Source organism: Sciurus carolinensis, chromosome 13 (genome assembly GCF_902686445.1).
Source record: "Sciurus carolinensis chromosome 13, mSciCar1.2, whole genome shotgun sequence".
NCBI classification, from domain to species: Eukaryota; Metazoa; Chordata; class Mammalia; order Rodentia; family Sciuridae; genus Sciurus; species Sciurus carolinensis.
The window spans coordinates 88,210,940-88,227,796 of record NC_062225.1 but is presented as its reverse complement, the minus strand read 5'-3'; the positions used below and the strand labels follow the sequence as shown (position 1 = coordinate 88,227,796).

Genomic DNA, 16,857 nt, shown 5'->3' with positions numbered 1-16,857 from the left:
ATTATTTTAATAAAAACAGAAGAGAATATCAGAAGCTGCTTTTTCCCCCCCTCCTTCACAAAAGCTTCATTTGAAAGTCTTAACGTTAAGTTGGGCGTGGTGGCCCATGCCAATAATTCCAGTGACTCTAGAAACTTGAGGCCAGCCTGGACAACTTGTGAGACCCTCTCCTGCTGTCTCAGAATAAAAATAAAAAAAGGACTTGGGGTGCAGCTCAGTGGTGAGCACCCCAGGTTTAATCCACAGTACTGCAGTACAAACATAGAGGCTCACATTAAGAAACCTGAAGAAAACTTCCTGAGACAGCAGGAGTAGCAGTAGTTTATACAAGAACCAGGTGCATCTAAAGGTGGCAGAGGTCTAGCTCTTTAGAAATGTGAGCACAGACACACCTAGAAACGTAGAAAAAGTACTGTATCTTACTAGTGACATAGAAAAGAAGTTTCTTTATTCTCAGAGTAGGTCTGCATAAGTTTGACTGGAGGTCCTTAAAAGTAGTGATATTTCAGAACTTCAGGGGTGTCTCTGGTTTATGAATTTAGCTAATGAAGTCAAGAACCATCATTGATGTCAACAGAGGATGTTTCCTGTGCTTTTAAAATTTATTCTGGGGCTAGTGTTGTAGCTTAGTGGCGAAGCGTTTACCTAGCATGTGTGAGGCACTGGGTTTGATTCTCAGCACTGCATAAAAATAAATAAAGGTTCATTGGCAACTAAAAAAATATTTTTAAAAATAAATAAAATTTATTCTGTGTAGATTCTAGTCCATGGAGAACAGAATGAAATGGCCAGACTGAAAGCAGCGCTGATTCGAGAATACGAAGATAATGATGAAGTTCACATAGAGGTTCACAATCCTCGGAATACTGAGGCTGTGACCTTAAACTTCAGAGGAGAAAAACTAGCCAAGGTAAAGGATAGTGACTCCTAATCCTGGCTGTGTGTTTTCTTCTTAAGAAAATGGACCTTGTTTAATGAAGTCAAGACGAAGTGCTCCTTTCCGTCTACTTAGTACACTGCAAGGATGTTATCCAGGTGCTTTTTAGGCTTCTTTTTGTTCTACTAAGTTATTTCTTCAGATGGAAAATTTCCAGGTAGGTCAGATCTTGGTGCAGTGGAATCTGAGAGCTCCCTATCCGCAGGCCTAGTTTCTTTCCCTTGCTGTGTTTGAGGGTAAGCACACTTATTACTGTGATTCGCCGGGACGCTGCAGGGTTCTGCCCTCCCCTTGTCTTCCTCCCTAAGAAGCTAAAGATTCTCTAAACATGGTTATGTAGATATAACAGAAGTACTAAAATTTTGTCTTTTTAAGGATTAATCATTTTTGATGGTGAAATATACTTTTAGAACTTAAAATTGAAGTAGTTAAAGAAAACATTACCTTGGGTGGTAGGGGGATTCTTTGCAAGAAGCCTGCATTTTTACCTCTGTTGATCAAAAATCTTTTGAAGATACTTTTAAGGCTGGCTTTTAAATGATATATGTGAAATTTTAGATATCAGACATATGTTAACTTTACAACATTCTTTTAATACATAATGAGCCAGATATGAAGAAACTGAGGAATAGCCTTCCTTATAGCTGAATTGAGGAGAAACAAAAATTAGCAAAAGTTAGAATGTGAGACTTTCCCAAAGAAGAGCAAGTGTTATATCTATGCCTGAATCTTAATGGTTCACAAAACCTTCCAGGGGCCAGTATAATGATGTTTCTCTTCTGTCTATAGAAAAAATATATTCAATTGAACAATCTAGAAATGTAGTTCTCAAACTCTGCTGGCGAAGATATAGGGACACAAAAAAAGTTTTGCAACCAGATAATTTAAGGGAAGCCACATTGAACTGAGATCAGGAAAAGCTCAACTTCTTTCTTTTTTTTTTTTTTTTTTTTGGTGCTGGGGATTGAACCCAGGGCTTTGTGCATTCGAGGCAGGCACTCTACCAACTAAGCCATATCCCCAGCCCAAAAAGCTCAACTTCTTATTGGAGTATTCTCTCGTAATAATTTTAGTTATTTAAAAGCATTAGCAGGTTTGGAGTGTAGCTTAGTAGTAGAAGACTTGTTGGCGTGCCCTGAATTCAATCTCCAATATCACAAAATTTTTAAAAAATAAATAAAGCATTAACTTTTGTTGTTGAGCTGATTGGAATTGAACTGAACCCAGCCATTCTTGCGAGATCTGTCCCTGTGAATCTTCCCTTTGAGAACTTGGTAGGCTTGAGATATAAAATAAATAAATAAATATATAAATAAAACTTGGCCACAGAGATGTAAAATATAGCATTTTATAATTTTCAAAGTTAAATTCACATATTGTTTTTGTAGTTAAAAGCTCTAATGGTTATCATTAATTCATTAATGATTGCCTGAATATATCTGCATTTTACAAGATTCTATTTTCTCCTTTTTTTTTTTTTTTTTTTTTAATAGGTCATGGGCTTTTTAGCGGACAAAAAACCAGAACAAGGCCAGCGGGTCTCAGGAATACTTGTTAAAAGAAACTTTAATTATCACATACTTTCTCCTTGTGACCTGTCTAGTAAGTATACTGTTCAATATCAGATATTATTTGATCTCAGCATTGAAAGAAAAATCTATGAAAATTCTCTTAATTTAGTGGCCTTGTTTTAAGTAACAACAAAATAATGAAATAAGAATAGATAAAAGTAGTCTAAATGGCTTTGTGAAGGAAAAAATCTTCCCTGGACCACTGAAACATTTAAATGATCCACAGAGTCACTCTTTTCTTAATTGAGGTCAAATTCACTTCTCAGGTTAACCACTCCTTCTGACTTTGTAGCCACTGGTTTCTACCTTTTATTTACATCAGAGCATGGTGCTTTTATTTTCTGAAGTAACTTTGTGCTTATCAGATGAGCATTTTGTTTTTAACCATCTGTAGAGTTGGTTGGTTCTGTTTGGTTGCTGGATATGAAACCCAGACTCATGCATGGTAAAGTGTGTACTCAACCACTGAACTACACTCATCTCTTAATGAATCTATAGTTCTACATCCTTGCTGGACTTGTTTGTTATCTGCCGTTCCAAAACAACGATCAGGAGGAAGAAAACAAAATCTTTTATAATTTTAAAAGGGAAAAACTTGCCTCATCCAAGTAACATCAACCATATGGTTAGAGACTGTAGTGTATACATATTGAGGCTCATTGTAAAGAAAAATGAAGATTTGCACAAAGATAAGATTGTATTTAAGTTTATAAGTTGTTTTTTTTCCTGAAGTTTATAAACATTTCCATGTGAGTTCTGTGTTCCTGTAAATTTTTTAAAAATATTTTAGTTGTAGATGGACACAATACCTTTATTTATTTTTATATGCCTTACACATGCTAGGCAAGTGCTCTACCAATGAGATACAACCCCAGCCCCTGTGTTGGTGTGAATTCTAAGCCACTGATAAGAACTTACTTTCCCAATAATACTATCTTAAAGTAAATATTGTGCTCGCTTTTATTTGTATAACACTAATAAATTTTAAGTACTTTGCTAAGGAATAAGAAATAGTGGAAGTATTAGGAATTTATCTATGGGGCAGGCCAACTGTCAGCTTTCAGAGCATCACAGGTGAGTGTGTAACTTGTTCCCTCATTCAGCACCTGGAGAACTCCTACTTCTAGCCCAGGCACTGGGCTAGGTGCTTAGGACTAGGTTTATTAAAAAGAGTCACAACCCTTTACAGCCCAGAGTAATGAGAGAAGCAGTGTTAGGAAGTGCTTACCGGAAGTCAGCTGCAGAAGTGCAGGGTGTGAGGGGAGCCGGCCTGCAGTGATGGCAAGAGCCTTGCACATCAGGTAGTTCTTGTGTCCAGTGATGAGACTATTAGGGTCGCCAAGCAGAAAAGAAGGTGGAAAACAGCTGATGCACTTCAAGTCCAAGAACTAATGGTTCTGAGGGTGGGGCTGCTTTCCCGCGCTTGGAACCCAAGTTAACGAGGGGGCCAAAGGGCATAAGCAGGGACTTGTAGGAGCACCTTGCTAGCTTTCAAAGTGTGTTCTTGTTTACTTTGCTCGTACTTCTTTTTTTAGCCACTGGTTTGTGTTTGCATATTTTATCATTTTCTTAAAGTATATAATTTTCTATTTACCTTAATTTTCTCTTCAGATTACACCGACTTGGCCATGAGCACTGTGAAACAGACCCAAGCCATACCATACACTGGGCCCTTTAATTTGCTCTATTATCAGCTGCAGAAATTGACAGGTGTGTTTACTGAAATTCATGTAATTGCTTTATCTCTTTTAGTAAGGTAATTTCATATCTAAGGAAAGATTTTATTTAGCTTCAATAATTGTCTCAGAAGTCTATTTATATTTCAAATGGTCATGTTATCACCTTTAGCTGAAAATTGAAAATATACTCAAAAAATTTTTTGAATCCCATGATACCTCTTATCTCTGATGTATTTACAACTCTAAAAATATCAGTAGGCTTTGCTCCTATGTTTAAATCTATCTCTAAAATTTTATCTCTTTTTTTTCTATTGCTTCAGTCAAAACAATTTTTCCACTTTCATCAGTACTAATTTATATAGCAGGTTTATAAGAGTTCATGGGCTTTGGCCAAAGACCATTGAGAATAAGCCCACTCAATCTGTTTTCACCTTTATGAGTTAAAGATTTTTGTGTATTAACATAAAGAGAGTCAGGGACTCTTTCTAATAAAGCAAGGACACTTCAAATTATAAAATTGCTTTCCATTAATAGACTCTTCAGAGGAAAATGCTACCATAAAACAAACCACGAGAAGGAAAATCTTTTTTCACTTCCAACTCTCACACTAGGATTATGGATAGTAACATAGAAAGTTAATAAAATATGTCTGAATTAATCCTGGATTAAGAGGACAGTAGGAAGACCAGAAAGTTTTGATATTAAACAATAGGATGTCCCTGTGCAGTGAATAAATTTATGAAGTCAGCGGTAAAGTGACTGATTGTGTTAAGATTCTAGCAGAAGACCAGATCTGGTGTACAAACATACATGTTTGAACATCACCTAAGTTTGTTATTGATAAAATCTTTAATGTCCAGAGTAAATCCTACCTAGTTATATGAATTTTTATAATATGTATTGATATCTTTAATTGCTACAAGCAATTAAAATAAAACTTAGCTGTTTGACTATATAAATGAATATTAATTTTCCATTATTTAGCAGCTTTATTTAATCCATCTCTATAAGCAAATGAAGTTATGCCTCTGAAAGATGATTAGAAAATTATATACTTCATGTAATTCTTTTTTTTTCCAGGTGATGTAGAAGAATTAGAAATTCAAGAAAAACCTGCTCTGAAAGTATTCAAAAATATTACTGTAATTCAGGAACCAGGCATGGTGGTACTAGAAGTAAGATAAAATCATTTACCTAAACAAGGAGGAAAAAAAAGTTTTAAAAATGCTCACATGCAATTATAGAGAAAATTGGTTGCTTCCAATTCAGGGGAAAAAAAAAAATAGGAAATTATGTTTATGTTTTTCTTTCCAGGATCAGCTTTAAACATAACATAACTGGACATTTTCTATGTAGTTACAATAGCAAAGATGTAACTAATAAGGCTTAAATTTTATTGTGTATAATAAGTATAAGTCCACCATGTGAGTCTCAGCTGATTTTGTGGTATCCAAGGATATTTCAGTTAGATAAAAAGGTCTTAAAATTCATAAGATAGAAACTGAATTCTGTTAAAACACAAACATGCTAGGTGTGGTGGTGTACACCTATAATCCCAGCAACTTGGAAGGCTGAGGTGGTACAGTTGGAAGTTCAAAGGCAGCCTTCCAACTTAGCAAGACCCTGTGTCAAAAATAAAAGCATACAAACTTTTCTAGTAACACTCCTTAAAATGTGGAATTCTGAAGATTCAGATAAGTTTAAAAAGATCTGTCAGCTCTGATCCTTATAGAGTTTTGTAATTTAAGCCTAAATTTGATCCAGAAGGCTAAAAACAATGAAAGAAAGTGTCAAGCCTGTGGTGCGTGCCTATAATCCCAGTGACTCCAGAGGCTGAGGCAGGAGGATCACAAGTTCCAGGCCAGCCTGGGCAATTTAGTGAGACCCAGTTTCAAAATAAAAAATAACTAGGATTGGGGATGTAGCTCAGTGGTAGGGCATTCCTGGGTTTAATCCCCAGTACAAAAAAAAAAAAAAAGAAAGTGTCAAAGGAATAGATTTTCCTAGCATAAAGTTACATAAAATAATATGTAAAATGTGATCAGAAAAAGGAGAAATTATTGGAGACACTGATTCAGCTCTTTCTACTAAATACTATTAGAGAATATAGTTTTGTTTCTAGAGTTAACACATCAGAAACATCTTAGAGAGTTTTTCCAAGTGCCTGCTGTTGCCTATGAAAGTGCTTTTTGGAGAGGCGACAGAAGTTAGGGAGTGCACTCATTCCTGAAAGAAGGCACCTGGTTTCACTAACCCGGATGCGTGGGAAGCTTTTTGTTGGAACACTGGACACATGAAAGGAGTGTCAGGGGAATCTCAGTCTTCCTTCGAGAAGCAAAAGTAAATATTTTAAGATGTCCCTCCATAGGGAACAGGAGTATAGCTCAGTGGTTGAGATGTGCCCACGTGTGCAAAGCTCTGGCTTCCATCGCCAGTGCCAGGCACACACATCTTACCTTGTGACCATGCTGCCTGTGCTTCCGATAGTTATTAGGAATTGGAGTTGGAGTCCAGCACCAGCAATTACCTTATACAGGTTACTTTAGAATCAGTTTTCTCTTTTATAAAATTAAGTGAATGATGGTACTTATTTTTTAAAATATTTTGTTTTAGTTTATTTTTATGTGGTGCTGAGGATCAAACTCAGTGCCTTATACATGTGAGGCAAGTGCTGTACCACTGAGCTACAACCCCAGCCCCTAATTGTACTATTTGTTATGAGAATTAAATAATATGTATAAAGCATCTTGCCTTAAAGAAAGTGCTTAGCATGCTTTTAGGATTAAAAGGAAATTAGGGGTGTCCAACATTATTAGTAGCCCCACCAGTACATCCCTGGATGACTGGGCGGACGCCAGAGCTCTGCCTTCCTAACTCTGCCTTTTGCCTTCCAGTGGCTGGCAAACCCTTCGAATGACATGTATGCTGACACAGTAACAACCGTGATACTGGAAGTTCAGTCAAATCCGAAAATAAGGAAAGGTACAGAATTTTTACTTTCATCAGTTCTTTCGTTTCTCCTATTTCTGTGAACTAAAAGGAAGTAGAGTCATAAATTAGAACTTTAAATCTAATTTTTTTTGGTGGGGGGGCGGCATTTACCGGGGTTTGAACTCAGGGGCATGGCATTCAATCACTGAGCCACATCCCCAGCCCTATTTTGTATTTTCCTTAGAGAGAGGGTCTCACTGAGTTGCTTAGCACCTCGCTTTTTGCTGAGGCTGGCTTTGCACTCATGGTCCTCCTGCCTCAGCCTCCCTTGCTGCTGGGATTGCAGCATGCACCACGGCGTCCGGCCATCCCCATGGCCTTTAGAACATTTGATCACTCCTTAAACCCTCTGTCCTGCAACCGTTATCCTGTAATCCCTCCCCACTACCTCAAGGCAACACTAACCTGCTTGCTATCTCTGGACTTGCCTACTCTGGGCATTTCATACAAATGGCATTGCATAAATGGAATCTTTTGTGACTGCCTTCTTTGACTCTGCACCATGTCTTAAAGGTTCATCCATGTGGTTAACAGAATAAGTACTTCATTTTTTTTATACCCAAATAATTTCCCACACTATGGATATAGCATGTTTCACCCATTGGTTCATTAGCTGGTAAATTTGGGGTGTTCCTGCCTTCAGCTGCTATGAATAACACTACTGTAGATATTTGTATGTAAGTTTTTGTGTAGGCTTGGGAGTAGAGCATTTGCCTTAGAATACTCAAGGCCCTATAGGGCTCATTGGCTCACTTCTGTAATCCGGAAGCTCAGGAGGCCCAAGACAGGAGGATCTCAAGTGCAAAGCCAGCCTCAGCAACTTAGCAAGGCCCTAAGCAATTTAGCAAGTTCCTGTCTCTAATAAAATACAAAAAGGACTGGGATATGACTCAGTGGTTAAGTGTGCCTGGGTTCAATCCCCATACTTAAAAAAAAAAAAAAAAAAAAAAGAATGCTCAAGGCCCTGGGTTCAATCACTAGCCCTGCAAATAAATAAATAAATAACAAGCTTATTTTGTAGACAGGTTTTCATTTCTCCTGGGTTTGTACCTAGGAGTAGGACTCGTGGGTTAACTTGTTAACTTCTGTTTAAGCTTTTGAGGAACCACCAGACTCTGCATTCTATATTATTTTGCTGCTGGGATACACTGGCAGGTCTTTAGGGGTGTGCCAGGGCTTCTTTGAACCTCCAAACTAAGGATGGCTCATCTTCCTGCACTGCCTGGCTATGTGATTTTGGCAGGAAAACTAAGTAATTTAACAGACAGGTGATTCTAAGTATTTTTATTAAAACATTCAGGCATATTATATGTACTACAATGTTAAGTTTATATAAATTAGATAAAGCAAAAGATTTCTGGGATCTTTGAGTTTAGATGTGTTCTTAGAACTCTTAGAGATATACTTTTATTCACCTCTGATCACAGATGGCAAGTTTGGGAAACATTGGAAATAAAATTTAAAATAATTGTACTCAGGAAGCTGAGGCAAAGGATGGGCAAGTTCAAAGCCAGCCTCGGCAACTTGGTGAGACCCTGTCCCAAAATAGAACTTTCAGAAAAGGGATAGGGATGCAGCTCAGTGGTAGAATGCCCCTGCATTCCGTCCACAGTGCACACAATGGTGATAGTAATAATGATGATGACTGAAAGCAATCTTAAGTCTCATCTTGTGATCTTAAATAAGAACACACACACACACACACACACACACACACACACAAAAAGAAAGAACACAAAACAGCGAGGCAAAGCCAGGCCAGCCTGACAGGTGGCATGCACTGTGCTTGCACTTCGAGGCCCCCTAGCTGAGCACTGATTGTGGATTTGGAATTGTCAGAATAGAAATTCAAAAATTGAACTCTGTCCTTTTTCCCCCAGGTGCAGTACAAAAGGCTTCTAAGAAATTAGAAATGCACATTTATAGCAAGAGGTTGGAGATCATGCTCCAGTAAGTCTCTCACTCAGCATCGCCCAGCCGGGAAGTGGGGATGGGGTGGAAGGAGCCCTGAGCTCCACTGTGTGATGCTTCGCTGTGCTGGATTCCTGGTGTGGGACCTGCCTGGTTGGCCATTTACCTTCATGCAACACGGTGCCTTGGGATGTGCTGACCAGGCCGGCATAGTCAGCAGCTACAGATGCCTCAACTCCACTGACTGCCTTGAAGGATAATTTTATATTTGCTTTTTTTTTTCCCCGCATTTCTGGGGGTTGAATGCAATGTTGCTCTACACCTGAGCCACATCGCCAGCCTTTTAATTTTGTATTTTGAGACAGCATCTTGCTAAGTTGCTTAGGGACTCACTAAGTTGCTGAGGCTGACTGAATTTGCGATCCTCTTGCCTCAACCTCGAAGTCTCTGGGATTACAGGTGTGCACACCACGGCCATAGCTGTTTGCTTCTTAAATATGAATTCTTTGATAAAAGGGGTTTCCTTTTAGACTTTTCTCAGATACTAAATCTGTACCTATGAAATACTTTTCAACTTGATATTTTTCCAAACACCAGATAATTAAGTCTTTTGCCTTTCTATAAGTATTCTTTAATCCTGATTTTGGAATGTTTTTCCAAGTAAAATCATGTAATATTGCTTCCTAGTGGATAGCTATGATTTATAATTTCAGCATCTAGCACAGTGACCTTTGTATGTGGTCATCTCTCAAATACTTGTTAAAAAAAATGACTGTTTCTCATTTTAAATTGAAGGTTGTTTAATTTGACATCTTAACAAAATAAGGTGTTCTGCATGTTTGGAAGATTTTTGCATTAGCATTTCTATTTCTTTCATTCTTTTCACCACTTTCATGCTTGATAATCGTGGCCTTTAAAAAAATGAATAAGCTTCAGTTGGATTTTTGTTTGTTAATTTGTGTTTTTAGAAATTGGTCCTCACTATGTTGCCAAGCCTGGCCTCAAATTCCTGAGCTCAAGTGGGCCTTTAATCTCAGCCTCCCCAGTAGCTGAAACTGCATGCACATCCACTGTACCCAGCTTATCCACCCAGTGGATAACAGGCTTTAAATGATGCCTTTGCTTACAGAAGCCATCACATATCTTCAGAAGGAGTGTTCTTGGTGTTGCCATTTTGATTTTAAGAAGCATCCCTCGTCACACAAACTAGACAAGCCATAGGAGCAGGTTCTGCCTTTGCCACTGAAAAGGGTGCCGCCTGTCAGTTTCCAGCCCTGTGGCCAGGCAGCCCTGAGAGTCCTCCTCTTCCTGCAGGGGGTTCACTCTGCAGTTCTGAAAGCCTGAACTGCCAGCCTGCTGAGGCTGTGGGACTTTTCCCCGGCGCGTGGAGAAGAGGGACATGCACAGTTCCACCTTCGATTTCAAGGGGGTCGAATGACTCCTCCCCAAAGCCTTCCTGGGACCCAGGTTGAGAGCCCTGCTGAGGTGGGTGTCCTGCTCTCCAGGTCTGTGCAGGGTCCTGCAGCAGGCAGTCCTGGACCCCCACGGGCTTGCAGGAACAGAGAACCTGGGGCTCCCTGACGTGGTGGGCTCTCCCGTATCTTTTGACCACCCATCAGTCAGTTCATGAAAAACAATTACGGTTTGTTCTCCTGTCTTTTTTAATATATTTCTGTATTTAAAGTATACTGTCTGGTAGCTTAGTAGTAGAATGCTTGCCTAGCATGCCCAAGGTCCTGGGTTTGATCCCTAGCACAGGAAAAAAATATGAAATACCATATTTTTCCTGTACTGAGTTACCCAGACAAGTTTATTCAAATATATTATTTTTTACAGAACTGGGAATTGAACCCAGGAGCATGCTACCCCTGAGCTACACCCCCAGAAATTTTTTTTTTTTTTTTTTTTTTAATTTTAAGACAGGATCTCACTACATTGCTGCAGTTAACCTTGATCTCATGATCCTCCTGCCTCAGCCTACCAAGTTGCTGGGGTTACAGGTATGCGCCACTGTGCCCAGCGATTCAAACACATTATTAATATTTACTATCTGAAAGAAAAAGCAGTTGATCTCTCCCCACTGCCAGTTCAATACAGTTTTGTCAGTTCTTGACTCTGTCAGAGGACTGTTTTGTGGGTTTTTTATATGCATTACCTTTTCTTATCTACTTCCAGTCTACTGATTGGACTGCTGTTTACAAATACCCGTGGAACTGATGGTAACAGTGTTGAAATTAAAGATTAAACTATAGCCCCTCAGTGACATAAATAGTATCTTAGTGGTTTCAGTATCCCCAGCAGTTGTCTCAGCATCTGACACATAGAAGATGCTCAGTCAAAACTGAACTTCATTAGTACAAAGTAGGCATTTGACTAAAAGAAGTGGATAGCTAGTGAACTTGGGAGCCAGTAACACCCACATTCCTGGATTTGAATTCCAACTCAAAATCTTGCTGGCTTTGAGGATTTTAGCAAATCAGTAACCTCCGTCTTTTATTCCTCATTGTCAAAGGATCCTTTCCAAAATCATTTTATGTCAACTAATGTATATAAAAGTTCCTAATACAAGGCCTGCTCAATGGAGCATCCTTAATAAATGATGCTGTGTATTTTACCCAATTTTAAAAACTAATAAATTATATCAAGGTAAATAATAAGTATACCTCCTCAGGAGTAGCCATCAGTATTACACTTTGGAACTAAGACTTATCTTCAATTTTTTTTTTCCCCAAATATACAAAGCAGGACTTTTCTGCTAACACTTCTTCTTTATTTATTTTAAGGGACATATTTGGAGAAGACTGTGTAAGTGTAAAAGATGGCTCTGTCCTTAGCGTCACAGTGGATGGGAAAACAGCTAACATTAACTTGGATACACGGGTACGTAACTGTTCTACATTTCAAAACATTTGGGAAATAAAGTGAGGATAGAGATAATCTCTGATCCCACACCTCGTGCATTTTTGTTTGTTTGCCTTTTCCATTTGGCATTTCCTCCCAGTGTATTCCCCATATTCCTATAGGGAGAGTGTTTCAGCTCGCCTTCATTCATCTCAGCCTTTCTCTACTTTGGCATCCAGTTGATTCTGGATTTTTCAGAGAAGCTGCTTCTGTATCCAGCAAGATACACATGGCTTTTCCAAACCTTGGCTTTCAGGGTGTGGGGGTTTAAATTTCTTTTATATGACTATATAGAGTGCATTAATTTATTTTACCTTAGTAGAAAAAATAGACATGAACATGTACTTCACTAGGGAAGAAGTATCAATAGCCAGTAAGCTAAAAACAAATACAGGAAATGCAAATCTAATAGTTCTGCAAGGTAGTTTGGCATCAAAAGCTTTAAGAAAGTAAGGTCTTGGGACTGGGGTTGTGGCTCAGTGGTAGAGTGCTTGCCTAACGTGTGAGGCAATGGGTTTGATTCTCAGCACCACACATAAATGAATAAAAATAAAGGTTTATCAATATCCAAAAAATATTTAAAAAAAAAAAAGATGTAAAAAGAAGTAAGGTCTTTATCTACAATTCTACTTATTGGATTTTACTAAAAAAAAAAAAAAAAGAAGAATTAAGTGAGCAGAAATAGAAGAACAGCAGGGTTTAGCATTTTAAAAAATGGTGAGGGGCGAGCTGAGAATGTAGCTCAATGATTGAGCACTTATGTAGCCTAGACAAGGCCCTGGGTTCAATCCCAGCACCACACAAAAGCAAAAAGGTGGTAAGAGACTGAGAGTGTAACTCAGTGGCAGAGCACTTGCCTAGTGTGGGCAAAGCCCTGGGTTTGATCCCCAGCACTATTAAAAGAAAAAAAAAAAATGGTAAGAAACTTAAATCCAAGAGTAGGCGATAATAAATAACTAAATAAATTGTATATATGACATATCCTTATATTTGAAGTTCCATATATACAGCCATCAAGAAAGTTGGCAGCTGAGCTTGGTGCTTGCCTGTAATCCCAGCAACTCAGGAGGCTGGGACAGGAGGATCACAGGTTCAAGACCAGCCTCATCAACTTAGCAGGGCCCTAAGCAACTTATCAATATCCTGTCTCAAAATAAAAAGGGCTGGGGATGTGGCTCAGCAGTAAAGTGCCCCTGGGTTAAATCCCCAGTACCAAAAAAAAAAAGTTGGTGCAGATTCATTAATGTACAGAGTTGTCCACTGTACGTTTTAGAGTGAGGGGGAAAAAGTTATGACAGCATGTATGATAAACTATCCCATTTTTGTTTTTAAAAGTGTGTGTGTGTGTGTGTGTGTGTGTGTGTGTGTGTGTGTGAGGTTATAGCTCAGTGGTACAGCGCTTGCCTACACTTGTGAGGCACCGGGTTTGATCCTCAGCACCACATATAAATAAATAAAGGTATTGTGTCTGTCTGCAATTAATATTTTTTAAGTGTGTGTGAGATTCGATCATAGAATTGAGAATTTGTTTTTTCTTAAATTTTTAAATGGAGACTATAGTATGACTTTAAGCATTTTAACAACATAGTGTTTCATAGTTGAGCTTTGAGAAGTAACTAAGATTATTAGTTTAAATCATTTTTTTTTTTTTCTTGCAGTGCTGGGGATTGAACCCAGGGTCTTGTGCTTGACAGGCAAGCACTCTACAAACTGAGCTATATCCCCAGCCCCAGTTTAAATAAATCAAATTTAATAACAAATATTGAGTAGATGGCCTCATCCATTGCTTGCCAAGTAATTCTTGCACCGATGGGCCTCCTTAGACGAGCATTTCCTGGTCCACATGTGGCAATTCCATGTAGTTCTCTAGACTTTGCTCAGTATGTCCCTACCCCGGGCTCACCTCTAATTAGGGCCAGGTACAGTGTCAGGAAGTGCTTGGTACCCTGGTACCTGTCCCTAGGTATGTGGACTAGGGTTCTACCTCTGGGTCATCCAACTTCCAGTGCCCTTCACCCTTTTAGGAGATGGTTGTTCTTGGACTATTTGTTTATCCTCCATATAACTGCAGACTCCGAAAGCCATGTTTGTGCTTTCACTTTCAGACTGTAGAATGTGAAGAAGGAAGTGAAGATGATGAATCCCTGCGGGAAATGGTGGAACTGGCTGCACAGAGGCTGTATGAGGCCCTTACGCCAGTTCATTGACAACCTTCTATCACTGTGTATGTTAAGACTTTTTTAAAATACTTGAGTCTACTTCTGTTATTTCAAATAAAATACCTTAGTTTTTTGGGGGTAGCCTGTTTACCTTTGATATCAAATGGGTTTTACTCCAACAACACATTAAATTACCAACTAATCTGCCCATTTTTATGGGATTAACTACTAAATAAACTGCTCATTATTTTAGAATTGATTCTGCCTCCAGGAATGTATGCAGCTTCCACTGAAACCTTTTAAGATATGCTCATAGCAGCTGAGTCAGAATCTGTCTTATTATATTTACTAAGGAAAGAAAATAGTGTTTTGTATTTTCATATCCATATTCTGAATTTCCTTGCAAGTAGATTATGACTTAAAAGTTTTAAACCCATTTGTTACTTCCCTGCTGACACTTGCCAAATTCCTTTTTATGGCCCCACTGTTTGTACCCCCATTCGCCCCTACCCCCACTTTCCTAGGACTCACTTCCAGCTTCTTCCAAGGCAGGGTGTAAAATCCCACAAAGGGTCCCAGCCGTAGCCCTTCCCTCAGCCAATGTGACCAAGAGTGGAGCAGGGAGGCTCTCAGGTCTCAGAGCCTTTATCCTTGGGACCCAGGACCAGTCAGGAAGCTGGAGGAACAGAGCCAGAGGAGAGAGGATGAAGGGTTTACCTTGGCCTTACATGTTCTGGGGATCTGGCCTCTGGGTTAAAGGGAAATCTCAATAATAAGTATGTTGGAAACTAAGGCAATGTTACGGGGCGCAACTTAAGAACAGACCGATCACCACTGAGAAGTCCAAATTTGAAAGTCTTTATTAAGCTGGCCAGCTGACTGTCTCACACAATGCCCCAAAAAATGGCTATTGGGAGAACAGCCCTGACCACAGGGTTGTAGGGGTTCTTATACCAAAAATCACATTAATCATAAGTGTCTTGCTATGATCTGAAATTACACATTAACATCATGAGATCATCGACAGAGGGGGAAGTGGGTCAGAATGACCCTTACCTAGGTACAAACTAAAGAATGGTTGCTAACATCCACACAATCACTGTTCACATGGTACATTTAGGAGCAATAGGAATCAAGAGAGAGCAATTCTTTACTATATAGGAGTTGCCATTGTATATTATTAAACATGTCACACCAAGTAACTGATGATGGGCACAGAGGCGGGGTGTTCCCATGGGAGAAGCTTATTTCCTACATAACATGGAGTCTCAGAGCAAAATGGGGTCTGTTTAGTCATTTCCCTTAGAGTCTGGCCTGTAACGTTCTCATGGAGCCAGATCTGTCAGCCCATCACAGCAGGTGGACAGACTACAGCAGGCAGGTGGAGGTTACAGTGCAGAAAGGACTTCTAGGTGGCACTCCACCCAGCGGTAGCCAACCAACCCGCAAATGTGAAAACCAGGCTCATCAGCCTGGTTTTAGGAATCCAGTGTCATACAGGAACACTGATTGGGGGTCAGGTGGGCTCCTGGCCCTCTGGAAGGACAAAGGGATAGTGAAAGAAAGGAATATCTCAAATTCTTAATTTATACATTTGTAAAATTATGACTTTAAAGACTCATATAGTATCTATACATTCAGGTCAGGAATACTGAGCTTTTATGACAAATGTGTTCAGCTGGCAGTTGTTGATTTGTTTCTTGTGTAAATTAGCTCATGCGGCTAATCTCCTGAGGTATATTCAGTTTACTAGAAAATAACCATGTAAGAGTATCTGCAGCTGGGGCAGCAGCTCAGCTCTGCCAGGGATGTCTTTGGCCTCTACAGTGAAAATGGCCTGACTGATACATCACCCAAGGAACAGGTGCACTGCTAGCCGGCATCTCACCTCACAGCCTACAGTCAGTCATCAGCTGTCCAGTCACTAAATGCCACCCACACAATTTCATGCTCATTTGCTTCTCCTCTTAGTGATACAACCTTCTACAGCTTTCTGTGCTTTGGTAACCACCTTCAGTGTGTAAATTTGATTGTTACTTAAAATGGAAGATTCATTTCTATAAAATAAACTACTTACTTTTTTTGTTTTGTTTACTTTTGTTACTGGGGATTTAACTCAGGGGCACTCTACCACTGAGCCAATCCCCCCCCCCCAACCCTTTTTTTTTTGAGACAGGGCCTTGCTAAATTGCTGAGGTTAACCTCGAACTTGGACTCTTCCCTCAGTTTCCTGAGTCACTGGGGTTACAGGTGTGTGCCACCATGCCTGGCTTTTTTATTTTATTTTTTTCCCTTCCCTGTATTGAACCCAGGGGTGCTGCCATTGAGCTACATTCCCAGCCCCTTTTTGTTTTTGTTTTGAAGACAGGGTCTCCCTAAATTGCCCTAGCTGAGATTACTAGCTGGTTTTTAAGTCATGGGCCACCACACACTGCCTAAAAGAGCCTACTTACTATAGTATTCAGCCCATACCAAAGGTCTATCAGTCACATGTGGAGAGCAGTGACAGAGGATGGGAGAGCAGTGGCTGAGATTGGGGGGTCTGTGATGATCACATGGCTGTGGCATGCCTGGAGGCTCTGTGCAAGAGTCCTGTCAGCTCTGGCCTTGATCTCCAGCACACAGCTCCTGGGAATAGAGGAATTCTTATGCTAGACAACCACAGTGTTTCACCAGCTCTGCTTCTTCTGAGCTTGCAGGTTTCACAG

The 16,857-nt window shown here is 39.6% G+C and overlaps 1 protein-coding gene across 3 annotated transcripts in view; it reads left to right on the top strand.

Moving 5' to 3' along the window:
* Positions 1-14,404, top strand: part of Cpsf3 (cleavage and polyadenylation specific factor 3) — a 33,713-nt gene extending 19,309 nt beyond the window's left edge. For 2 of the 3 annotated variants that reach the window (XM_047523499.1, XM_047523502.1), the window contains 8 exons: positions 758-910; positions 2,431-2,539; positions 4,120-4,218; positions 5,268-5,362; positions 7,082-7,169; positions 9,059-9,128; positions 11,873-11,969; positions 14,096-14,404. In XM_047523499.1, the coding sequence (XP_047379455.1) occupies positions 758-910; positions 2,431-2,539; positions 4,120-4,218; positions 5,268-5,362; positions 7,082-7,169; positions 9,059-9,128; positions 11,873-11,969; positions 14,096-14,197 (813 nt within the window). In that variant the 3' untranslated portion in view covers positions 14,198-14,404. Of the gene's footprint in view, positions 1-757; positions 911-2,430; positions 2,540-4,119; positions 4,219-5,267; positions 5,363-7,081; positions 7,170-9,058; positions 9,129-11,872; positions 11,970-13,648; positions 13,707-14,095 lie in introns of those variants that run through there. The other variant, XM_047523501.1, reaches the window with a different exon arrangement.
* The last annotated feature ends 2,453 nt before the right edge of the window (positions 14,405-16,857 follow it).